This window comes from Salmo trutta, chromosome 4 (genome assembly GCF_901001165.1).
Source record: "Salmo trutta chromosome 4, fSalTru1.1, whole genome shotgun sequence".
Taxonomy (NCBI): Eukaryota; Metazoa; Chordata; class Actinopteri; order Salmoniformes; family Salmonidae; genus Salmo; species Salmo trutta.
Window position 1 is genome coordinate 39,897,706 of NC_042960.1, and position 27,544 is coordinate 39,925,249.

General features: G+C 41.1%; 1 protein-coding gene across 2 annotated transcripts; it reads right to left on the bottom strand.

Moving 5' to 3' along the window:
• On the bottom strand, positions 1-25,694 carry LOC115192344 (volume-regulated anion channel subunit LRRC8C-like). Of its 2 annotated transcripts, none has more exons than XM_029750731.1 (7): positions 25,252-25,694; positions 10,117-10,259; positions 3,153-3,542; positions 2,406-3,010; positions 1,936-2,257; positions 1,175-1,537; positions 1-944 (listed from the first exon to the last, which is right to left on the bottom strand). In XM_029750731.1, the coding sequence occupies exons 2-7, from the start codon at positions 10,252-10,254 to the stop codon at positions 378-380; spliced, it is 2,385 nt and encodes a 794-aa protein (XP_029606591.1). In that variant the 5' UTR covers positions 10,255-10,259; positions 25,252-25,694; the 3' UTR covers positions 1-377. The 2 variants fall into 2 exon arrangements, with proteins under 2 accessions (XP_029606591.1, XP_029606590.1); XM_029750730.1 differs by having other exon boundaries at positions 10,117-10,262.
• Between the last annotated feature and the right edge of the window lie 1,850 nt (positions 25,695-27,544).

Consider the following 27,544-nt stretch of genomic DNA (forward strand, 5'->3'; position numbering starts at 1 on the left):
TATTGTTAAGAACCGTTTAATTACAACACAATGCCATGTTCCCTTCTGTCATGAAGTAAGACTTCAACATAATACTAAAAACATTCAGCCATGATTATCACATCAGCCCCCTATAACAAACTTATGGTACAGTGCTTAGATTTTGATCAATGTTGTGTAAAACAGTAAAATCAAGCTTTTTGGTTGACTAGGATTGCCAGACAAAATTGGCTTTTTCTTTTTGAACAGTCAAGTAAGTTGGCTTGTCCGAGCCAGAATAACCCATTGGCTCTTGTCCTATCACTTTTTTTTATATAGTGTAATGCAGCTTGAAGTATACCCCCTGGGCGGGATGCTAGTCTATCGCAGGGCCTTTTGCACAGATACTGTAAGACATTTCACTCAGCCTTCATTTTGTCTCTGATTTCCGATGGCAAGGTTTCAAACAGAGCGTCTTCCACCATTAGGCCACCGCGCTTCAATGCCCGGCAGAACCCAAGCTCTGGAGGCAGGAGTTCAAAATGGTTGCCCTTCAGTTCCAGGTGTGTCAATAGAACCAGGTATGAGATCTTTGGTGAGAGCAATGACAGCGTATTCTTGCCCAGCTTGAGGGTTGTGAGCTTCTTGCAAAAGAACAGCTCGTCTGGGAGGTTCTCAATCTTGTTGCATGTGACAGAGAAGTACTGAAGACTCTGTAGGACACCAATCTCCGGCGGAATAAACCGGATGTCGTTGTTGGACAGGTCCAGGTAACGAAGCTTGTTGCATAAGAACAAGTGCGAGGGCAAGATCTCGATCTTGTTGTGACTGAAGTAGAGGCGCTCTAGGCTGCCCAGCTTCTTGATGTGTTCTGGGATGTAGCAGATACTGTTGTGCCAGAGTTTCAGGGTCGTCAGCTTGCGGAGGTGCTGGCAGCTGACTATCTCCTCGATGGAGTGCAGGTTGTTTTCTTTCAGGTCCAACTCCTGTAGAGTTAAAATAAAATGTTCTAAGTATAACACCACAATATTACAGGAATTGGCAATACATATTGCATATTTGAGGTCAAGAAAACCACCCAGAACAGGGTTTGCTGGAATTTCACCATTGAAGCCCTTTTCTCCACTAGGAGCTGAAAGGAATAACTCCTTACATATTTAAAAACCACATTGTAGACCACTCAGATAACAGGCAGTCAAAGTAATGCATATCATACCTGTAGGTTGGTGAGGCTGAAGACAGCATGTGGGATGCGTTCCAGGTCACAGTGCACCAGCTCCAGTTCAGTCAGGTTCACCATCTTCTTCAGATTATTGAGCATCACCAGTTTAGTGCCGTCATTGTAGACATACAGCCTCTGCAGGTGGCTGGACACATCCACAATGGACTGGGGGATCTTTGTAAAGTTACTTTTGAGTGACAGGGTCTTCAGATTCTTCAGCTCCCTCAGGGACTCCAGAACCACATTTTTAGAAGCGTCAGGACTCAGTGAGCCAATAAGGTAGAGCTCCTCTAGATTCCGCAGGTGGTACAGCCAATTAGGCAGCTCTCTGCTGTCGTCAAACTTCACCCTGAGCACCTTAGATAAACAAAAAGATAAAATTCAAAAATGTCTAATATTTTACTTAGTTACAGTTCATTGAAGGAAATCAGTCAATTTAAGTAAATTGGCCCTAATTTATGGATTTCACATGTCTGGGCAAGGGCACAGCCATGAGTGGGCCTGGGAGGTCAATTTAATTAGTCTCCACCCACTGGGGAGCCAGGCCCAGCCAATCAGAATTAGTTTTTCCCACAAAAGGGTTTTATTACATACAGAACTACTCTACATATTAATCCCAGAGGAAGACATTTAATGTCAATAACAAATATGGACAAAATACACATACTGTACGAGACAAAAACCCAATACAACGCCAGGAGGAATAGAAAAATAAAAAAATATCCTATAGAATAGCACATGGTAGAATAGCATACCTTGAGTTTCTCCTTGAGGAAGGAGGTGGCTGTGGCGTGGATCTTTAAATAACACTGATACAGAGAAAGCTCCTGAAGGTCTTCAAGCTGGGCAATGGAGGCTGGGATGGTTACGTTGTTGATGATCTCCAGCTTCAGGGACTGGAGCTCTGTCACCTCAAAGATGGTGTCTGGAAGGCCAGACAGCATGAAGAGCTGCAGCTCCAGTCTGTTGTTGTGGTTGGTCAGCAGTCTCTGACGTAGCTTCTCTGGCGTCCACTCATGGTTCAGGTTAAGCTGTTTTAGTTTGTTTTCACTGACCTCCGATAGGAACACTGCAAATCTGCGAATGAGAGAGAGCGAAAGAGAGAAGACAAAGATGACTTTATTGTCCAAGATGGGAAAAGGAAACTTTTACAATTGGAGGCATTGCATACTTATCAATAGCAATGAAGAGCTAAATTACTTGTACAATTACAAAGACAACGCACCTCTTGGAGTATAGTGGGTCATACTGGTCGATCATGTGCAGCATGAAGGCAAAGTCATTCTTCACGTCTGGGATGTCATCGATTCCCGTTTCCTGCCGTACGTATTCAAAGGAGTACTCCTTCAGCGAGCGGTAGAAGAGCCAGTAGGAAGTGTAGAGGCAGGTGAATCCATACACAGCCACGAAGCATAGGTAACAGTATGACAGCTTGGAGAACAGGTGGGCCATGGTGTGATTACAGGAGAAATGCTTATATCCCGTCATGTCCTGCATGTCCACATTGCACTTCACTGTGATCTGCACCTCAGAGACTAACGCACTGTTATATGCGATGATGAGGAGGAACTTCATCACTTTGAGAACAGTTTGGCGAACATACATAATATAGAGGATGTCCCCCTCCTCGACATGCAGGCGGAACTTCTTCACCTTCTCAAACAGAGCTTTGGCTTGCTCTCCTTCTTTCTTTTCCAGGGCACTAGCTGTGGGCTTGTCTACGACGACCTTCTCTGGGATGGATTTGAGGGACTGGGTCTTCTCCAGGTTGTCTAGGTTCCCCTCTACAGACACGTTGAGGATCGCTCTGCTGGCACTGCACTTCTTATCCTTGAATGAATGAATGCACTTTATTTGACATATTTAAAATGTATACAGTACAATATAGGTTAGGTTTCTCGGGCGAAGATTGAGCTTAGTCCTGGACCCAAAAAATATTTCAGGCAGGTACACACACATATACCAACAATACCTTCTCCTCTGGGTTCTCTCCAGACACTTCAGACAGAGCTCTGGTAGTCCAGGGGGAGTCAAAGCACTTTCCCAAGATGGAGATGAAATGCTCTATTTTAGAGCTGGAGCCTGGGAACTTGAACCAGAAGTTGCTACACACCATGAAGATCAGGGTGTGTATGAGGACCAGGTAAGGGAAGTACTTGGCGTACCAGTGCAGAGCCTTCTCGTAGCACATCTGGTTGATGAAGCTGTACTGCTGGAGGTCCAGGTTGGTTTTCAGGCCCATCATCTCGTGCACGTCCTGTGGCACAGCGGGTGAGACCAGCTCGGTTTTATTTGGTAAGAGTATTGTTTGGTTCGGCATGGACATTCTCTGGGGAAGGCAGATGATTTTGTCCTGCATCACCTGAAATAAAACAAAGAACATATAAGCAAGAAAGCACTCAAGATCGAAACTAGTCTGTTACAGTGATAATAGAAAGAGGGGAATATCTGTCTCATTTCCTACACTGACTTCCCTGGTAGAGATGTGACTCAGAAAGGAAATAACCAGTTAAAGTTTTAACTACCGCAGACTGAAGAGGGAGACTGACTCCCTAATGCAATACTGTACCACCAAATGATTTGTTATGCTTTAACCCGCTATTGCACCTTTTAAAACAATATTTGTTTTACTATTCATATAGTACTTACAACATTACAAGTATTTTTCTTTATTGAAATCATAGATAAATCATGGATCCAAACAAAAAGAAAATGATCATTTTTCCTTCTTCAGCTTCGTAAAGATGTACTTGTCTTGCTATGATCCAGACTAGTGACTTAACCTAAATACCATGTGGTTTATGGGCCAGAGAAAATTCTCTTGGGGTTGTGCTGCAGCAGTACAGGGCAGAACAGGAGATATGCAAAGTCAAACCTGCTAAGGGAGAGATTGAAATTTACAGAATGGTTACCTGGAGGAAAATGGGAGGGTCATGCTTTGCAATTTCAGTCAGGGGGAGGGTTAAGTATTTTTAGAACAAGTCCGGGGAAGGGTCATGTAATTTGTATTTTATGACATTGAAATATTTCAGTTTAGACTTAGTTGCTTATTTGTAGACCCGCATGGAATCTGCGCAAGCAGAATTCTGATGAAAAGTCGCGGAACTCCGAATAGAATGCATAGGATTCTAAAGGTAAAAATAAGCTGCAAGCTGAAAGGTTTTCACTGATGTATTTCAATCACCGAAAAATGTAGCCAGAGGTGTAGCCAACTCTCCCCACTGTAGCACCTCCCCTGTGTGAGTGAGAAGTGCAGGATGGAGACAGCTCCGTGAATGAATGACAGCTGTCTGAGGGGAGAAATATTAGGAGCTGAGGAGTAAACACTTGGTGACCAGAATAACAGCCAGGGACAGGGAGTCTGCTGAACTGTACGAGGATGCAGACTTTTCTGCAAAGTCTGTCAGCATTCAATGGACTAAATACGCGTCAAGCTGCAGTGGAGCACCAGAGGTCACACCGACACAAAAATAGGAGGGTTAGTGGGCCAGGTAAACAGTGATGCTTTAGCTAGCTACAGATACATTAACTAGCTAAGAGGTTTGTTGTAATTAGCTAATATCTGTTCTTGACCATTACATTTGTCTGTATCTTCACAGTGGCAAGTTAGCTATCTAGTTAACGTTAGCCTGGCAAGCTTCCCAAGTTACTCCAGCTACATCACTTTATTTAGGCTAGCTAGTGCATCAATGACCGTGTGTACAAATCCCAACCAAAAGCCAAGGATTACAGGCAACATCTGCACCGGAATAAAGCTGCCGCTTTCAAGGAGCGGACGCTTATAAGAAATCCCACGATGCCCTCAGATGAACCATCATAGGCAAAGCGTCAATACAGGACTAAGATTGAATCCTACTACACCGGCTCTGGCGCTTGTCAGATGCAGCAGGGCTTGCAAATGATTAAGGACTACTAAGGGAAATAACGCTCGTGTCAAGGGGGCCGAACAGGCCCCCCATATAAAATCGACAGGGCTGTAGTGGAGTGGATCGAGAGTTTCAAGTTCCTTGGTGTCCACATCACCAACAAACTATCATGGTCCAAACACACCAAGACAGTTGTGAAGAGGGCAGGGCAGGGCAACAAGAGGGCAGGGCAACAAATTGATCAGAAATACAGTGTAGACACTTAATGTTGTAAATGACTATTGTAGCTGGAAAAAGCGGATATTTTATGGAATATCTACATAGGTGTACAGAGGCCCATTATCAGCAACCATCCCTCCTGTGTTCCAATGGCACGTTGTGTTAGCTAATCCAAGTTTATCATTTTAAAAAGGGTAATTGATCATTAGAAAACCATTTGGCAATTATGTTAGCACAGCTGAAAACTGTTGTTCGGATTAAAGAAGCAAAAAAACTGGCCTTCTTTAGACTAGTTGAGTATCTGGAGCATCAGCATTTGTGGGTTTGATTACAGGCTCAAAATGACCAGAAACAAATAACTTTCTTCTGAAACTTGTCCGTCTGTTCTTGTTCTGAGAAATTAAGAAATGAATTAACTATTCCATGTGAGAAATTGCCAGAAAACTGAAGATCTCGTGCAACGCTGTGTACTACTCCCTTCACAGAACAGAGCAAACTGGCTCTAACCAGAATAGAAAGAGGAGTGGGAGGCCCCGGGGCACAACTGAGCAAAGGGACAAGTACAGTAGAGTGTCTAGTTTGAGAAACAGACGCATCACAAGTCCTCAATTGGCAGCTTCATTAAATAGTACCCGCAAAATACCAGTCTCAACGTCAGAGAAGAGGCGACTCCGAGATGCTGGCCTTCTAGGCAGAGTTCCTCTGTCCAGTCTGTGTTCTTTTGCCCATATTAAATCTTTCATTTTTATTGGCCAGTCAGACATTGCTTTTTCTTTGCAACTCTGTCTAGAAGGCCAGCATCCCAGAGTCAACTCTTCACTGTTGACATTAAGACTGGTGTTTTGTGGGTACTATTTAATGAAGCTGCTAATTGAGGACTTGCAAGATGCGTTTCTCAAATTACAGTCGTGGCCAAAAGTTTTGCGAATGACACAAATATTAATTTCCACAAAGTCTGCTGCTTCTGTGTCTTTAGATATTTTTGTCAGGTGTTACTATGGAATACTGAAGTATAATTATAAGCATTTCATAAGTGTCAAAGGCTTTTATTGACAATTACATGACGTTGATGCAGAGAGTCAATATTTGCAGTGTTGACCCTTTTTATTCAAGACCTCTGCAATCCGCCCTGGCATGCTGTCAATTAACTTCTGGGCCACATCCTGACTGATGGCAGCCCATTCTTGCATAATCAATGCTTGGAGTTCGTCAGAATTTGTGGGTTTTTGTTTGTCCACCCGCCTCTTGAGGATTGACCACAAGTTCTCAATGGGATTAAGGTCTGGGGATCCTCCTGGCCATGGACCCAAAATATCGATGTTTTGTTCGCCGACCCACTTAGTTGTCACTTTTTCCTTATGGCAAGGTGCTCCATGCTGGAAAAGGCATTGTTCATCACCAAACTGTTCCTGGATGGTTGGGAGAAGTTGCTCTCGGAGGATGTGTTGGTACCATTCTTTATTCATGGCTGTGTTCTTAGGCAAAAATGTGAGTGAGCCCACTCCCTTGGCTGAGAAGCAACCCCACACGAATGGTCTCAGAATGCTTTACTGTTGGCATGACACAGGACTGATGGTAGCGCTCACCTTGTCTTCTCCGGACAAGCAGCTGAATCAACTTTAGGAGACGGTCCTGGCGCTTGCTGGACTTTCTTGGGCGCCTTGAAGCCTTCTTCACATCAATTGAACCGCTCTCCTTGAAGTTCTTTATGATCCGATAAATGGTTGATTTAGGTGCAATCTTACTGGCAGCAATATCCTTGCCTGTGAAGCGCTTTTGTGCAAAGCAATGATGACGGCACGTGTTTCCTTGCAGGTAACCATGGTTGACAGAGGAAGAACAATGATTCCAAGCACCACCCTCCTTTTGAAGCTTACAGTCTGTTATTCGAACTCAATCAGCATGACAGAGTGATCTCCAGCCTTGTCCTCGTCAACACTCACACCTGTGTTAACGAGAGAATCACTGACATGCTGTCAGCTGGTCCTTTTGTGGCAGGGCTGAAATGATGTGGAAATGTTTTTTGGGGGATTCAGTTAATTTGCATGGCAAAGAGGGACTTTGCAATTAATTGCAATTCATAAGATCACTCATAACATTCTGGAGTATATCAAATTGCCATCATACAAACTGAGGCAGCAGACTGAAAATGTATATTTGTGTCATTCTCAAAACTTTTGGCCACGACTGTAGACACTAATGTACTTGTCCCTTTGCTCAGTTGTGCCCCGGGGCCTCCCACTCCTCTTTCTATTCTGGTTAGAGCCAGTTTGCTCTGTTCTGTGAAGGGAGTAGTACACAGCGTTGTAAGAGATCTTCAGTTTCTTGCACGGAATAGCCTTAATTTCTCAGCCTCTGTACGCCAACATAGATATTCCATTTTTTATTTTTAAGTCAGACATTTCCAGCTACAATAGTAATTTTCAACATTAACAATATCTACACTGTATTTCTGATCAATGATGTTATTTTAATGGATGGGGGGAAAAAAACAAGAACATTTCTAAGTGACCGCAAACTTTTGAATGGTAGTGTATATAGTACCAGTCAAAAGTTGACAGTCATTCCAGGGTTTTTCTTAATGTTTTACTATTTTCTACATTGTAGAATAATAGTAGGCCTCAAAACTATGAAAACACATATGGAATCATGTATTAACCAAAAAAAGTTACATCAAAATATGTTTTAAAATGTAAGATTCGTCAAAGTAGCCACCCTTTGCCTTCATGACAGCTTTGCACTCTTGGCATTCTCTCAATGAGCTTCATGAGGTAGTCACCTGGAATGCATTTCAATTTTTTAACAGGTGTGCCTTGTTAAAAGTTCATTTGTGGAATTTCTTACCTTCTTAATGCGTTTGAGCCAATCAGTTGTGTTGTGACAAGGTAGGCGTGGTATACAGAAAATAGCTTTATTTTGTAAAGACCAAGTCCATATTATGGCAAGAAAAGCTCAAATAAGAAAAGAGAAATGACAGTCCTTCATTACTTTAAGACATGAAGGTCAGTCAATTCGGAAAATGTCTAGAACTTTAAATGTTTCTTCAAGTTCAGTCGCAAAAACCATCAAGCGCTATGATGAAACTGGCTCTCATGAGGACCACCACAGGAAAGGAAGACCCAGTTACCTCTGCTGCAGAGGATAAGTTCATTAGAGTTACCAGCCTCAGAAATCATCAATTAACTGCACCTCAGATTGCAGCCCAAATAAATTCAGAGTTTAAGTAACAGACAACATCAACTGTTAAGGACTTCATGGTCGAATTGCTGCAAAAAAAGCACTACTAAAGGACACCAATAAGAAGACTTGCTTGGGCCAAGAAACATGAGCAATGGACATGAGACCAGTGGAAATCTGTCCTTTGGTCTGATGAATCCAAATGTGATTTTTGGTTCCAACCACCATGACTTTGTGAGACTTAGAGTAGGTGAACGGATGATCTACGCATGCGAGGTTCCCACCATGAAGGAGGAGATATGATGGTGCTTTCCTGGTGACATTGTCAGTGATTTATTTAGAATTCAAAGCACACTTAACCAGCATGGCCTCCATAGCATTCTGCAGCGATAGTCCAAACCAGATGTGATGGCGTATCATTTGTTTATCAACAGGAGAAGAGAGTCAAGGAGAGTGAAGGAAAAGCAGCCAACCAGTGCTCAGCATATGTGGGAACTCCTTCAAGACTGTTGGAAAAGCATTCCTCATGAAGCTGGATGAGAGAATGCCAAGAGTGTACAAAGCTGACATCAAGACAAAGGGTTCCTACTTTGAAGAATCTAAAATATATTTTGATTTGTTTAACACTTTTTGGGTTAAAATATGATTCCATATCTGTTACAGTGAGAGTGAAGGAAAGGAGTGTGAAGGAAAAGCAGCCAAAAATGTATTTGATCCCCTGCTGATTTTGTAAGTTTGCCCACTGACAATGAAATGATCAGTCTATAATTTTAATGGTAGGTTTATTTGAACAGTGAGAGACAGAATAAAAACAAAAAATCCAGAGAAACGCATGTCAAAAATGTTATAAAATGACTTGCAATTTAATGAGGGAAATAAGTATTTGACCCCTCTGCAAAACATGACTTGGTACTTGGTGGCAAAACCCTTGTTGGCAATCACAGAGGTCAGACGTTTCTTGTAGTTGGCCACCAGGTTTGCACACATCTCAGGAGGGATTTTGTCCCACTCCTCTTTGCAGATCTTCTCCAAGTCCTTAAGGTTGAGGCTGACGTTTGGCAACTAGAACCTGGCAGATGACCTAGCATGTACAATCACCCGACCTCAACCCAATTCAGATGGTTTGGGATCAGTTGGACCGCAGAGTAAAAGAAAAGCAGCCAACAGTTGCTCAGCATGTGGTAACTCTTTGAAGACTGCTGGAAAAGCATTCCAGGTGAAGCTGGTTGAGAGAATGCCAAGCATGTGCAAGGCTGTCAAGGCAAAGGGTGGCTACTTTAAAATATCTCAAATAGAAAATGTATTTTCATTTGTTTACACTTTTTCGGTTACTACATGATTCCATGTGTTATTTCATAGTTTTGATGTCTTCACTATTATTCTACAATGTAGAAAATGGTACAAATAAAAACCCTTTGAATGAGTAGGTGTGTCCAAACTTGACTGGTATTATAGTTTTAAAGAAACAAAATATAAAATAAAATATGGCTGTTCTGTACACAGAACACAAGGCAGACTTAACTACAATAGTAAAACTTACTCAGTTTTGCCCTCGGTATAGGTTTATGCTCTAAAATGTTTAGAACATGTATGCACCTCTTAGGAACAATTGTTTGTCCATAGATAGTCAGGCTTTTTATGGAAGAGCTTTTGAAGCTGTTGGATGCTACTGACCTGTAGGGTGCATCCGAACACTCCGATCATTAGCATGACCACAGAGAGGTAGTCTGTGAACACGTCCCACCAGGGCTTCAGAACCCGGAACTGTGGCTGCTGTTCCGAAAACTGTCGGAACTCCGTCACAGGAATCATGGCTCCTGCTGGGACAGAGATGAAATGTAGGGATTGTTTGTAAACAATGTATAGCTTCAAAATATGTTTAGTCCTTATATGTGCCAGTTATTACAAACATAACTGCCTTTATGAATTTAAGAGTGGTCACATTTCTCCATCCCCATCCCTTAGCTTTAGAGCAAGTGGCAGGGCTGCCTTTTGGTTGAAAAACAAATAAAGAATTGTGCCCTTAAGCCTCCATTTAAATCCCCTTGTGACATTCCTGGAGTATCACCACCATATAGGATCAATATGGCCAGCTTCCAGACTAGTTGACAATGCAGGGGGAAATCCTTCACAAGAAGACACTAGGAACGAAGTTGACGTTAAGCATTGCCTTCCGTACAACCAGTCTGTCTATTGTTTGTCAAACAAACCAGCCCTGCCAAAATACAGCAGGCCCCAATATGGCCATGTTTGTTTTACATTCAATTAGGACCACACAACAGACCTTTCACTGGAACTGTGAATCAAAGTTTCCTTTCGGTGTGGGGTTTGATGGATTTCAACTCTGCTTCCTATCATGCTGTCAAACATGACAAAATAACTATTGTAACTAATGGTGTATAATTCCCTTTGTGATACGGTTAAAGATTTGAATGCACAACAAAAAAACTCACTGGTTTGATGTACCAATACACAGAGGAAAGCCTCACTTTTGGCAGTTGGTTCAGATCAATTTTGTGGCTGGCATAGACAAAACAATCTGCCTGTTAGGATGGATAACTGAATCAGCCTAAAGCAGCATAATATATGGAGTAATCTCAGTTAACCCAGACATAAGTCTCACATGATTGGTCAGCTGCTTGATTAAGTTCTGGATCCATACGTGAGAGCAGAGATGAAGAGACGCTAGAACGAGGAGTGGAACCTGCACGAGCAGCTCCACCCTCTCTATTTGCAAGTTAATGGCCGAATGTACCCTCCCGAAATTTGAAAGAAGCTAACGCCTGTAAAATCGTTATTTTTCCAAATAACCAGTGACAAAAAACCCAACACCGGAGTTACTGCTGCTTGTTATCCCACAGTACCAATTATGTTTATGGAGATCTGGCCACGAGAGAATTTAATGAAGCAATGCTTTAGCATCATCAAGGCCTTATAAACATATGCCTATCATGTCTACAATGACTTTACTATCCCGGATTGAAAAAGAGCACCACCAACTGGTGGTGGTCTCTGAAAGATGTGCCAGTTAAATATAGGTACAATCGTCCTGGCACCTCTGTTAGGTGTGGTAATGACTAATAAGAGAAGAAAGTACAGAAACTCTTTATTGCAAACACTTAAAGATGCACTATGCAGAAATCCCTCCCCCACTTACTGGTTGCTAAAATTCCAATAGCCTAATTTCAGTTTGTGTGAGAAAAGCAAGTAGTGTCTAAACCGCAGTGATCTTTTATTTTCCATAACCAAAAATAAAGTATTTTCAGCTGTTTGATGCTAATGTACAAAACCGAAAGTAAAAGACGCAAAAACGAAACTTAAGAACAGAAATAACTCACATAGAACTATTCAAATTTTAGCTACATCTTCTTAGACTGCTTTCAATGAGAATGGCATATCTATAACTCAAATTTCTATGTGAATTTGGTCAGGTCGCCCAAAATCTTACATATTGCCGCTTTAAGACACACCAACATAGCAAGAGGGGACTAGTAGAAGTGATAGAGAGTATGTAGAATAGGCTAAACATAGCACTCAATATAAACACAGCAGTGGGCTAGCACGCTAGGCTAGACCAGGGTTTTGTAGGCTAGGCACAATACAAGGCATACAGGGAAGCTATAATTTGCAAGGCTAACAGTGACGGCCAGCAGGGCAATGTACAGTGACCAAAAGGGCTATCACTGCACACAGTATACAATAACAAAGCCATGGGAACAGGCACAGATCAGGTACTACCTTTGTAGAATGGAAGGGGCATGTGCTCTGCAAAGTACCCTGGGAGTACAATTTCCCCCAAAATATTTTTTTTTTGTATACATTTGTCATTCTGAACTCACTGCCCGCAAGTAGTCGTTAAATTCTCATCTATACTTCAGAACCAAATACTTGCACGTCTTGATTGTTAACCAATGACCAATCAGCATTGGCAAGCAAAGGCGGACCAGATTACTATCCAGATTACTGACCAAAAATAACTTTTTTCCCCCTCCAGTTTTGCCTGGCAATAACAGAGTAGGCCAACATTTATCATCCATACAAAATAAAGTTTAGCATCTACTACTGACTCATCTTTGCCAGAACAATAGGCTACCATTTTCATATTTCAGATCGGCCTAGTTTGGGTTCCTATTGGCGATATATGTTTAAAGTTAAGCAGCTGTAACATCGCACTGCCTTCAATATTACGGGATGAAAACGTAATAACTTCACCAGAATATGTTACGATATTTGTGAGGAAGAACAGGGCTACGCGGCTGGCAACGAGCGCTCTGCAGGCAGGCTGCCCTCCAAAAAGTGATGGTGCGGTGCAGACAGAACATGCTTTCCATCCGATCCTGCACCCTCCACTACAAGTAGGCCGTATGATTTTGCTTGTTCTGGACTCCAAGTACTCAGATTACTTCATATGTTATTGTGTTACAAAGCAGGATAAAAATGTAATGGTATTTTTGTCAATAATCTACACAAAATACTCTAACGTCAAAGTGGGAGATATATATTTTTTTAAGATTAATAACAATTTTAGTTGCAATATGTAACTGTTTCAGCAACCAGACCAAATTCATAAAAAAAATGTGTTTTAAAGACATGGCAGTCTCATTGAAAGCATCTCTAAGAAGCAGTAGATCTGTTCTATGTGCCCCATTTCTATACTTCCCGTTTTTAAGTATCATCTTTGCGTTTTTTTTACATTCGGTTTTGAACACCAGATTCAAACAGCTGAAAATAAGATATTTTTGGTTATGGAAAATATATTTCAAGGCCGTTTAGATGGTACAATGATTCTCAACACTATAAATTAGGCAAACTATTAGAATTTCAGCAGCCAGGAAATGGCAAAGCAATTTCTGCATAGTTCATCTTTAAAATAGTAATTGCATAAGTATTCAGCCTCCTGACTGAATACATGTTAGAAACACCTTGGGCATTGATTACAGTTGTGGGTCTTCTTGGGTAAGACTATAAGAGCTTTGCAAATCTGTATTGTCCATTATTCTTTTGAAAATTCTTCAAGATGTTGGAACATGGCTAGACAGACATTTAAGTCTTGCATATATTTTCAAGCAGACTTAAGTCAATTTTAACTTAGCTACTCAGGAACATACACTGTCTTCTTGGTAAGCAACTCCCGTGTAGATCTGACCTTGTGTTGTAGGTTATTGTTCTGCTGAAAGGTGAATTCCTCTCCCAGTCTCTGGTGTAAAGCAGACTGAAGCAGGCTTTCCTCCAAGATTTTGCCTGTGCTTAGCGCTATCATTTATTTTTATCCTGAAAAACTCCAGTATTTGCAAATGTCAAAGCATACCCTTACCATGATGCAGCATCCACCATGCTTTAAAATAAGGAGGCAGTTACTCAAAGATCTGTTGGATTTGCCCCCAAAATGCATGTTCTGAAATATTTGTATGTATATTTGTATTCTTTTCACTCTGTCATTTAGGTCATTATTGCGGAATCACCACAATGTTGTTGAGCCATCCTCAGTTCTCCCTTTACAGCCAATAAACTCTGTAGTCATTTTAAAATCAGTGACCTCATAGTAACATTCCTGAGCAGTTTCCTTCCTGTCCTGCAGCTCAGTTCAGAAGGACAACTATCTTTGGTGTGTCTGGGTTGTTTAATACATAATCCACAGCATAATTATTATACGTGACCATACTTAGAGATATTCAATGTCTGATTTGTTATTGTTACCCATCTACCAATCACTGCCCTTCTTTATTAGGTTTTCAAAAAGCTCCCTGGTCTTTGTACACTGAACAAAAATATAAAACACAACATGTAGTGTTGGTCCCATGTTTCATGAGCTGATATAAAAGATCCCAGACATTTTTAACATGCACAAAAAGATTCAAAAATGTCACATATTTATTTACATTCTTTGTTAGTGAGCATTTCTCCTTTGCCAAGATAATCCATCCACCTGACAGGTGTGGCATATCAAGAGGCTGATTAAACAGCATGATCATTACACAGGTGCACCTTGTGCTGTGGACAGTAAAAGGCCACTAAAATATGCAGTTGTGTCACACAATGCCACAAATGTGCCAAGTTGAGGGAGCAAGAAATTGGCATGCTGACTGCAGGAATGTCCACCAAAGCTGTTGCCAGAAAATGTAATGTTAATTTCTCTACCACAAGTCACCTTCAGTCATTTTAAAGAATTTGAGCTCTGTATTCCCAGTCATGTGAAATCCAGAGATTAGGGCCTAATTAATTTATTTAAATTGAGCGATTTCCTCATATGAACTGTAACTCAGTAAAATCAATGAAATTGTTCAATACTTGACTGAGGGACCTAAGAGATGTATGTATTGGGGACAGCAGAAGGGTTAGTCATTCATAAAGCATGTCACAGAGTGCGTCCATGTAACGTATTGTGATTTCTTAAGACAAATGATAGGCTACATTGGTAATGACAGGCTACATTGGTAATGACAGGCTACATTTGCACAGCAATTGTGCATGCACATGCTAGTGTGCGCACACACGAACATGCACACACAATCGCTGTGCAAATATAGCCTGTCATTACAGCCATAAATGGTGATGCATTTTCAAAACACAAGATAGGCTACATAAATAAACTGAGTTTCACACCTGCATTTGGAGCTGACATACATTCATGTTAGCAGCCAATATCAGCTAGCGATAAAGGGTGCCTTGCAAAAGTACTCAGACCCCTTGGATTTCTTCACATATTGTTACAAGGTGAGATTCAAATGTATTTTCTCAACAATCTACACAAAATAAAAGTGTAAGATTTGTTGTTGATCAATACAATTTCATAACTAAAATATTGTAATTGTTTAGGTATTCAGCCCCGTTGTTAAGGCAAGCCATTAGTTCATGAGTAACACTTGGCTTAACAAATCACAATAAGTTACATGGACTCACTCTGTGTGTGGGGGGGGTCACATGTTTTGTACCACTCCTTTTGGGGGGGTCATCCACCGGGAAACATGATGGTAGTAACAAATGGAGTTGGGTAGGATACAGTAATGGTAGGCTGCAGTATTTCTTTAACATTGTTAATAAGTGCAGCATTTATTCTAGTTGAAAATAGTTTGCTAAACACTTTACTCAGATTGTGCTGCTTTACCCTCTTGTAATAATTGCCCAATGAGTCTGACCGTGGTTGCGGGGAGAAAACATTTTGCGTGCCCTTTTTTTGTTTCAGCACATGCCCCCCAAAATGTCTGTACACAGCCCTGCACGGGAGCAGCCATCTTAGGTTACATAACACCGCGGCCATCTTGAGGCATATAGTAGCAATGACCGAGCCTGTACTGGTTGGTCTAAACATAAACAAGCAGGTTTCAATACACCCAAACCCAGTGAAGTCCACTTACTATATCATGGATGCACTAACGTGTTGTCAGAGTTCAGGGCTTCAAGAGAAAGGTCCATTGGTTGTCGCCCCACTGTTGGTGTGCAGGGCAGAAGTTATCAGTGAGTTCCTCACTCTGCCACTGCTTTCTGAAGATGAAAGAGGCAGGAATTGGGGATCTGCGACCCCAGATGACTGCCTGTGATTGGCTGACCCCATGGTCTGATATGGCAACCCTAGCAACCTGGCCTAGCAACAGAGGTGTGAAGTGCAAGTTTATGGCCCTTTAGGCTCCAGCGGGGATGGGGTGCCTACTTGGTGCAGTTCGACACATCTTTGGGATATCTCAGGGCCAGGCAGGGAAAGGGTTATCTACACGGATGTTGCTCGTCTCAGTCTTTCCGTCGCTCTCCCTCTGGTCAGCTTTAGCAATCTGCTTACTACAGGTATCACTCTGAATTCTATCTAAATGATGAAATATAACAGCAACGCTTCTGTAAACACAAATAGGCCTACCGTATAATGCACCATTTACTGTATAAAGCCCATTACGTCAGAGTGTACTAAGTTTCAGCTTAACTGCGGGAAATGCCATATACAACTAACTGATGTTCTCTGAGGAGTGCCATCCACAACCACAAGATTACCCCCTTAAATAGCACCTATTGGGTATCCATCTGGTCTTGTCAGTGGGAGAGGAACATTCTTCAAAAACAAGACAAAAGGGATGTCAAATGGTTTTCTCAAGAGAATGTATTTACTGTATTTGGAAAGTTCTTACAGTATGAGCATGATTCTATTATGTCTGCACTTTTGTGCAAATGTAAAACAATACAACTCAGAATGGTAACCCAGATACCAAAAACTTTTCCCACGCTTGCCATTTCCCGCTGTCACTATGCCCATGGCTATAAATTCCTACCGCCAGCGAGCGAGTGGAGTTTACCGCTCAAGACATGATTTGCATCTCCGGCTGGTAGCCTCCATTCAGAAGCCCGCTATAAGCCGTCGGCAGGCCACTTTTGAATCTCTGGCGTTTAGCCTCCACTCTGAGGACAGCTATACGCCCTAGGCAAACCATCTAGCCATGAGGTAATTCGAAAGACAATAGCCAGGAATTTCTCGACTCTCAAATTAGGCCTGCCACCTTCCAGCTAACCACAGCCAGTCAGAGGCTACAAACTGTTTTTGTTGTGATCTATAAACCGTCACCTACATTGTGATTTAAAATTGATTTGGCAATTTAAAATACAGACAGCGCATTGAAAATAATTAAGGATGACAAAAGTGATAACTAATCATTTACAGTTTATAGCCATTAATAGCCTACATTTTTTTTATCATTAGTTTTATGTACTAAGCTATATTTAAAGCCAATAACAACTGTACCTAGCAACTGTTCCAGTTGCTTTGTTAGATGCCACTTGCTAAATCACTTCACACAGTATTGATCACTATCATTAAGGGTGAAGTAGTATGTAATCATGAAGCCAATTCAAGTCTATTGTATTGAGGCCATTAATACATAATCTACATTCCAGTGTCAGAGGAAGGCTCTAAAAATGGTCAAAGACCCCAGCCACCCCAGTCATAGACTATTCTCTCTACTACCGCATGGCAAGCGGTACAGGAGTGCCAAGTCTAGGACAAAAAGGCTTCTCAACAGTTTTTACCCCCAAGCCATAAGACTCCTGAACAGGTAATCAAATGACTACCCGGACTATTTGCATTGTGTGCCCCCCCGAAACCCCTCTTTTACGCTGCTGCTACTCTCTGTTTATCATACATGCATAGTCACTAACTATACATTCATGTACATGCTACATCAATTGGGCCGACCAACCAGTGCTCCCGCACATTGACTAACCGGGCTATCTGCATTGTGTCCCGCCACCCACCACCCCCTCTTTTACGCTACTGCTACTCTCTGTTCATCATATATGCATGGTCACTTTAACCATATCTACATACTACCTCAATCAGCCTGACTAACCGGTGTCTGTATGTAGCCTCGCTACTGTATATAGCCTGTCTTTTTACTGTTTTATTTCTTTACTTACCCATTGTTCACCAAATACCTTTTTTGCACTATTGGTTAGAGCCTGTAAGTAAGCATTTCACTGTAAGGTGTATTCGGCGCACGTGACAAATAAACTTTGATTTGACATTTAATTCCATTACTTGTTGATTGCTTCAAACTATGTTCAAATCGAAGCCACAGTCAATGTTGCAACTTGCAATGTAAATTTAAATGAATAGCCTGCATTGTTAAACTTTAGGAACCCATAGCCTTTTGTTCTGTGACCACAGATCGTGGAGGGTAAACTCAAACTACTCCCTTTTTACTGTCCTTTGCCAAGTAAATGTTACTTGCATTAGATATCCATAGGCTGCTACAGTCTAACGCACGAGGAGGTGTGGCATACGGCCAATATACCATGGCTAAGGGCAGTTCCTACTCACGACGCAACAGCAACATTATTAGAGCAGTAAAAATAAGTGTTGTCATACCCATGGTATAGGGTCTGATATACCACGGCTGTCAGCCAATCAGCATTCAGTGCGCGAACCACCCAGTTTGTAATCTCCTACAACCTTACCAAAAGAGAAATGCACACTACTTACAGTAGGTGGCAGCACCTCTTAAACCCTCAAAGAAGAAGCTGGAAAGCCCAATGTCATCAACAGGAATTTAGTAATCATACTCCCTCGAATGTTGTAGTAGCTTTAGAAAAATGGCAACGGTAGGCTTTCGGAACTAAAGAACAGTTGAATTGTTTGTATTTATCACCACCAAACGTTTTGAAATACCGAATGTATACTAGTGGCATGTTCGCTGGCCTGGATTTTGAGTCAGTGAGAGCGATTCATGTTGTCTTTGTAAAAACTTGCTGGAGATGTACCTATATGTTTTATCTTTCTGTATAATTGTTCGGTAATTTATTTGTTTAACATCCAGAGCATTAGAAAATGTTTCTAGTTTACTAATTTGTTCATGCACCAGATTGGAATGCAAAGCCTTTAGAATTGTTTTGTTGTGTTAAATTGGCTGGCTTACCATTGCTTGTGACCATGCTAGCTGAGTTACTTACCTAGCTAATGTTAGATGCTAGCTAACAACGCCTTTTTTTCTTCTTAAAACTAGTCGTCTCCCTATAACACGGACGCCACTTCAAGGGGCAAAGAGTGAATAAAAGAGAAGCATTATTCCCTGCTAAATACTGATGGAATTTCAGAAGAGAAACAAGAACCTCATTCATGTAATCTGTCTATCAAAAAGAACACTGGACACCCACAGCATCATCTTCACCACATCAGCATGTGGATGACATCTATGAGGTATGTAGTACATTCACTTAGCCTAAATGAAACTATGATTATCTGTCCAGTTTTGAACAATATGTAATTGTATTGAAAAGTCAACTAATTTTCCATGAGGGTAACTGTTAAACCTTGGTTTTATTTTTCAGGGCAGAAATCGAATGACTGCATTTCTGCCCTGTTTTCCTGCCAAAGACTCCAGCAAGTTAAGGTGCTAAGGAGTGAGCAAACACGTGAGAACAAAAGTTGCACATCTCTTTTTGGTGTATAATTGTTTTCAGGAGTGTGACAGTGATTAACTGTCACACACACACACACACACACACTCAAGGGTTTCTTTATTTTTACTATTTTCTACATTATAGAATAACAGGGAAGACATCAAAACCATGAAATCATGTAGTAACCCAAAAAATAAATGTAAAAAAGCTAAATAAAATCAAAATATATTTTATATTTGAAAATCTTCAAAGTAGCCACCCTTTGCGTTGATGACAGCTTTGCACACTCTTGGCATTCTCTCAACCACCTTCATGAGGCAGACACCTGGAATGCATTTCAATTAACAGGTGTGCCTTGTTAATTTGTGGAATTTATTTCCTTAATATGTTTGAGCCAATCAGTTGTGTTGTGACGAGGGGTGATATACAGAAGATAACCCTATTTGGTAAAAGACCAAGTCCATATTATGGCCAGAACAGCTGCAGAGGATAAGTTCATTAGAGTTAGCAGCCTCAGAAATTGCAGCACAAATAAATGCTTCAGAGTTCAAGTAACAGACTAATCTCAAAATCAACTGTTCAGAGGAGACTGCATGATTCAGGCCTTCATGACCTCGAATTGCTGCAAAGAAACCCAATAATAAGAGACTTGCTTGGGCCAAGAAACACAAGCAATGGACATTAGACCGATGGAAATCTGTCCTTTGGTCTGATGAATCCAAATGTGAGATTTTCGGTTCCAACTGCCGTGACTGTGACGCAGAGTAGATGAACGGATTATCTCCACGTGTGGATCCCACCGTGAAGCATGAAGGAGGAGGTGTGATGGTGGGGGGGTGCTTTGCTGGTGACACTGTCGGTGATTTAATTAGAATTCAAGGCACTTTTAACCAGCATGGCTACCACAGCATTCTGCAGCGATACGCCATCCCATCTTGTTTGCGCGGGAATATCATTTGTTTTTCAACAGGACAATGACCCAAAACACACCTCCAGGCTGTGTAAGGGCTATTTGACCAAGGAGAGTGATGGAGTGCTGCATCAGATGACCTGGCATCTACAATCAACCAACCTCAACCCAATTAAGATGGTTTGGGATGAGTTGGACTGCAGGGTGAAGGAAAAGCAGCCAGCAAGTGCTCAGCATATGTGGGAACTCCTTCAAGACTGTTGGAAAAGCATTCCTCATGAAGCTGGTGGAGAGAATGCCAAGAGTGTGCAAAGCTGTCAAGACAACAGTCAAGGCTGTCAAGGCTACTTTGAAGAATCTAAAATATATTTTGATTTGTTTAACACTTTTTGGGGTTACTACATCATTCCATATGTGTTATTTCATAGTGTTGATGTCTTCACTATTATTATACAATGTAGAAAATAGTACAAATAAAGAAAAACCCTTGAATGAGTAGGTGTGTCGAAACTTTTGACTGGTACTGTAGGTCCGTGTGGTATCGGACGCTTGAGATGGATAACATGAATACCTTGTTAGCCTATCAACAACAGGCCAATGGAGACCAGGCTGAACCAGGACACCGAGCTCTAGGAGAGACTTGCAAGTGTGCTCAGAATTGTATATAGCCATTGCTTTTTCCCGGGAAGAAGCAAGAGACATTGAACTTTGACATTGTTGTCGCGACCATAGTAATCTGACGTGACAGCAGCATTTTCTAAATTCCTCCGCTCAGAATTATAACATAAGGCATTATATGTAAATAAACTCAGCAAAAAAAGAAACATCCCTTTTCAGGACCCTGTCTTTCAAAGATAATTTGTAAAAATCCAAATAACTTCATTGTAAAGGGTTTAAACAGTTTCCCATGCTTGTTCAATGAACCATAAACAATTAATGAACATGCACCCGTGGAATGGTCGTTAAGACACTAACAGCTTACAGACGGTAGGCAATTAAGGTCACAGTTATGAAAACTTAGGACACTAAAAGGCATTTCTACTGACTCTGAAAAACACCAAAAGAAAAATGCCCAGGGTCCCTGCTCATCTGAGTGAGCATGCCTTAAGCATGCTGCATGGAGGCATGAGGACCGCAGATGTGGCCAGGGCAATAAATTGCAATGTCCGTACTGTGAGACACCTAAGACAGCGCTACAGGACGGACAGCTGATTGTCCTCGCAGTGGCAAACCACGTGTAACAACACCTGCACAGGATCAGTAAATCCGGACATCACACCTGCGGGACAGGTACAGGATGGCAACAACAACTGCCCGAGTTACACCAGGAATGCACAATCCCGCCATCAGTGCTCAGACTGTCCGCAATAGGCTGACAGAGGCAGGACTGAGGGCTTGTAGGCCTGTTGTAAGGCAGGTCCTCACCAAACATCACCAGCAACAACGCCGCCTATGGGCACAAACCCACAGTCGCTGTACCAGACAGGACTGGCAAAAAGTGCTCTTCAGTGACTAGTTGCGGTTTTGTTTCTCAACAGGGGTGATGCGGGTGGCCCGTGAGTGAGGCGACGGTCAAAAAACCTGTGGCATGTCACGCGACCACTTTGGAGGGACGCCAGCCTCCCAATTGCTCATTGCTAACTGGCAACAAACTGGGCACAAACTGGTTGAATCAATGTCCTTTCAACAATAGAATGCAATGTAATGATGTTGAACTAATGTGGAAAACTGATTGGATTTGCAAAAAGCCAGCAATGTAAAGGAATTTTGTGATTGTCTTTTTTTTTTTTTACCAATTTTTACCCTAAATACAATGAGATGGTTAACATACAGTCAGGTCCATAATTATTGGCACCCTTGATAAAGATTAGTAAAAAAAGACTATAAAACAATACAAATACAAAGCTATTGTATAAAGAAAAAATTGGGAAATTATATTATTTTATACTAATACAATTGCTCAGAGAAAGATACTTTGTTTAACAATTAATAAAAAGATAAAGGTCAAAATTATGGCCACCGCTGTTTTCATTACTCTATAGCACCATCCTCTTGAGACGATAATGACACAGCCTTTTTCCTAAAATGTGCTCTTATTGACTGAACTCTTCAATTCAAACCACAGGTTTTCAATGGGGTTCAAGTCCAGAGACTGAGATGACCAATGCAAAATGTAGATTGTGGTCAATTAACCATTTCTTTACGGATTTTGAGTTATTTTCTTGCTGGAAGGTTCATTTTCGGCATATTGTCAGTCCCTTTGCAGGTGCAACCAGGCTTTTGGCTAAAATGTCCACGTACTTGGTAAAGTTCATTATGCCGTTGACCTTAACAAGGGCCCCAGGATCAGTGGAAGCAAAATAGCCCCATAACATCAAAGACCCACCACAGGTTTGAGGTACTTTTCTGCATATGCTTCTGTTTTCCAACGCCAAACCTACCACTCGTATGCATGGCCAAAGAGCTCTATTTTCATGTCATCTGACCATAGCACTGGTTCCAATCCAAGTGCCAATGCCATTTATCAATGGTCAGATGACATGAGAATAGAGCTCTTCATATAACACACATTTTTGCTTTGTAGCACCTACATATGAAACATTATGGAGTCTTAAAGGAGGCATGGGTAAGACCGAAATGTCATAAATATGCCAACTTTTATTAATTATTTCTCAATTATTCTTTTCTATACAAATGTTTGTATGGAGTCACTTAATGTGTATACAGTCGTCAGCACTAAACAACCTCTATCAAAACATGTCTCAAGGGAGCTACAGCTAAATATTTTAGTACTTACAATAACACAGCTGCACTGTTTTACGTCACGGGGGCCAAGCTTCCTGCCATCCAGGACCTCTACACCAGGCGGTGTCAGAGCAAGGCTCAAATAATTTTCAAAGACTCCAGCCACCCAAGTCATAGACTGTTCTCTCTGCTACCATACGGCATGTGGTACCGGAGCGACAAGTCTAGGTCCAAAAGGCTCCTTAACAGATTCTACCCACAGGCCATTAGACTGCTAAACAGTTAATCAAATGGCTACGCGGACTATTTGGACTGACCCCCTTTTTTACGCTGCTGCTACTCGCTGTTAATCATCTATGCAGTCACTTTAACTTTACCTACAGGTACATATTTCCTAAATTTACCTCAACTAACCTGTACCCCTGCACAATGACTCGGTACCCTCTGTATATAGTCACGTTATTGTTATTTTAGTGTGTTACGTTTTTTCTTACTTTAGTTAATTGTATTTTTATTTAGCAAATGTTTTCTTACTTGAAAAAAAATTAAACATTGGCCTTGTAAGTAAGCATTTCACAGTAAGTCTACACCTCTTGTATTCAGCACATGTGACAGACACAATTTGATTTAATCTTAAATTAGACCGTGCCAGTAACAAACCATCTTTAACCTGGGTCGGTCAGCATACAACTTTGTCTGAAAGTCCGCAGATTCTCATCATTTCACTGTGGAGACTATACAGTACTACTAACATCTCTAACTGTCCATGACAACATTGTTTCTTTGAGGAGTTCCCGAGTCTCATGGAAATATTGAATGTACCTCGGCAAGAAGGATGGAAGACGCAAACATTCACCTATTGAACCTGAAGTGTCTACATTACTCATAACTTCAACTCTATATGAAGTCTCAATGGGTGGTTAATTAATGCAACTGTAGCCAACTGTACCAAACAGTATACTCTATCAAAGAAAATAACTGTATGAGCGTTTAATTTAACTACGGGCGGGGTTTTAGACCATTTTTAGAAAATGGTTCCTCCCTTGCCTAGATGAGTTGTTTGCCTTGTCACCACAGTGAGCTGGCCTGGCTGTCCAGGCAGCCCGGGTCTTATCCTATGTCTGGCTCTTCCTGACAGGAAACTGCAGATCTCTAACACACACTGAAGTCACTGGGACTGCCCAAAACAGACTATGATTGCTTTCAAAATGGAACCGAATACCTTATATATAGAACTACTTTTGACCAGAGCCCTATTGTGCCCTGGTGAAGATTTTTTTTTTTTTTTACAATATATAGGGTGCCATTTGGGAGACATGCATGTCTGGATAGTTCACACCCAGTCCCCAGGATAACACATCCTGTCCAAGATGGGTTCATTAGTTATTCATATGGAAAATGGAAAAACACTGCAGAAAATATTAGACTCCAGGGTCACTTTGAGAGAATCAGGGGATTAACTTGTGACAATAGGTCTTAAAATGTTAACAAAAACACAATAACGCCAGACATCTTTTAACAATAACTTGTACAATGAAAATCCCAACTCGTATAGGCTACTACTAGTACTACTACTACTACTACTACTACTACTAAACTGCATAATGCAAACTGCTGAGCCTATTGGCTGACCTTAGAGCCGAATTTTCTCCTTGTTCAACTTCAAACCACATAATAGGTCACAAAACTTTCCCCAAAAACCATCCCCTCTAGACAGGATAGACAAACTCAAAGCCATTAGTAAATTCGGCTATACAGTATAAGGCTAATCTATGGTGTAAATTCTCGCCTTACATAAATAGGCCCTCATAGGCTACTGCTAACCAGTTATTCATATGGCCTGTGAAGCCATGGGGTGGAGAAGAATATTTTACAACTCATTTTCTATTATTTTCCGATTGAGAAGAGAGGGAGGAGGTGGGGTATATGTGATATCATTATCCAAACTCGAGAAATCGCCACGACTTTTCCTATTTCTAGCCTTTAAACAAAATAATAAAACCTAAGATGTGTGTGTATGTAAAAAAACGAATTGAGATATGTGGCGTATGCTAAAACTCAATATTAACACCGTTCAGTAGCGGTGCCAGCAATGCAGAAGGCTTGGGTTACATGGGCTATACACAGGCGAAAGTTATCTGTATCGCTTACCCGCAACAATGTGTGAGCTAATTTACAGTAAAACCCAAATACAGTCACAGATAATGTAACGAAATGCATATCGTAAACAACATGGACCGTTACAACCAATCATATATTAATACAATAACAAAATGTACCTTAGTCCTAGTGATGTCCGTCCGAAAGCCTAGGTTCTATACAGGACGTCGATGGGTGTTTTTTAGGACAGCGGCGATCATGTCCTTGTGCTTCTGTGCACGGTGCTCAGCAGGCCTACGAAAAAACAGTGTGGAACGTTCAATTAAACGTAAACTGTGTTGTTCTGAACGATCGGTTGAAAAAAAACGTGAGGAGTGGGAGAACGCTATAAGCATGGCAGCTGCCTTTGAATACGTCACTCATTGCTTCAAGCCACACCCCGCCACACCCACCAAACGGTTAGCGCTATCCTTTGGCCGTCCCTACCCTAAACCTAACCTTAATCCCTATCCTAACCCTAATCATAAACCTTACCTAATCATAACCATTGTACATTTCGACTTCAATTGGGTAGAGATGTCCCAAGGATCCCAAATAGCATGGACCCTCACCAAATGGAGAGGGTATCTAAGTATGTTCAAGAACGTTGAAGAACGTATGTTCACGAACGTTGAAGAACGTTTTGGGAAACGTGTCAGTGCAAAACGTAACTCAACGTAGCAAACGTTTAATCGACCTGAACGCACCCCTAGTGTGGTCCTCCGCTTTCCTATATTTCTGACTGCGAGTTACTGTAGTTAGTTCAAGGTTACTGTTTGTGATGCACGAAGACTGACTGACTGACGCGGTTTGGCTGAAATGGAGTTATTCCGCTGCTCTATCGTTCGCTACGTACTTCAGTCAGACTGCCATCAATGAAGTCGTTTGTGGTGATGTAAAAATAAGGGATGTTGTACAAAACAGAGACCTGGATTTTGTGGATATGAATAATATCTTTAAGATTAAGTAGTTGAACAAATGCATAGAATCTTCTGAATCGTTATATTTATTTATTCCTCATTTTAAGAACATTTGGTGTTTACAATTTTCAACATTTTATCAGCAGGCACGTATGGGATGGAAATGATGTTTTGTGCTTGACTTTTCACCTCATAAAGCTATTCTGTGGGGGAAAAAAATGATATCACTGTTAAAAACAAAAGGGTTTTTATGCAACATTGGATAAAGAAAAATATAATATTTGTAAGTGACATCTTCAATAGAGGTGGCCAAATGTTAAGTTATGAGGTTTTCTCAAGAGTCAAAGCCTTTCCTGTTCAATACAAAGAATATGGTTCTGTGGTTAATACTATTCCCTCAGATATTTCCCAGCTACTGAAAAGTCATGTGTTTTCAAGATACATTTAGAGTAGAACCTAGTCTGTGTATTAATGGTATTGATATCAAAAGTCCCAAGTGAACAAATAAACATATAAGATAATATTTTTTATAGTAAAAGAAAGATCTCACCAAGAGGGAAATCATTTTGGAATTCACAACTATCAGACATTCAATGTCTAATGGCTTAGCTTTGTCCCTACATTTTGTATTTATAATAAGATAAGAGAGGTGCACCTAAAGATTTTGCACAATATGTACTCCTCCAACACAATGGTGTGAAGATTTACAGACATTGATGACAAGTGTAGCTTCTGCAATGATGATCCTGAAACGCTGACAGTTTTTTACAGTTGTTTGTGCACTATAAGATTTTTGAGAGATATGGCAGCCCAACCTTACATTCAATTTGTGCATGTTGGATATGGAGGAGTACATACTGAGTAAAACCTCTGAACTCTTTGAAATGTTTAAATAATGTCATGATTTTGGTTGGTAAATTTTATATCCACAAAACTAAATGTTTTTAAATCAACCCCCTGCTTTAAAGTGTTTTTGATAGACTTGTTTTTATTTAAGTCGCTGAAATGTCTACAGTCCAATATTATAGCAAATTATTTTCTGAATCACTGTCATTATCACATTTTCTTTTATGTTGTCATGTTAGTATTTTATGTTCTTGTCAATTCTTGAACTCAATGATGTCTGATTGCAATATTTGATTTAATATAATAAAAGAGACATCAGCGATTGGATCATGTCTAAGCAATCAGAGTATCAATGACAATGACAAATTTTCAAAACGCCACTTTACCCACGTGTATTCCTGCTCTGGCTCAGCCCATCGGTTTCTGGGACCAATCAGACGGTCTAGAATGGATTTCCATTCTAGAAATCATCGGGAAGTACTCAGATACAGAGTCATTGTGGAGAAGAACCTAACGTCCGTGGGCGTGGCATAGCATTTGGCCGTTTGGGTAGCAAGGAGTTTGGGTAGCGAGGCAATGGCACGGTAGTGCGGGGACTATATTTTGGGCTTGTGAAGGAAAATATTGTAACGATTGGTTGGAACCAAAATAATTTTTCTATCGTTTT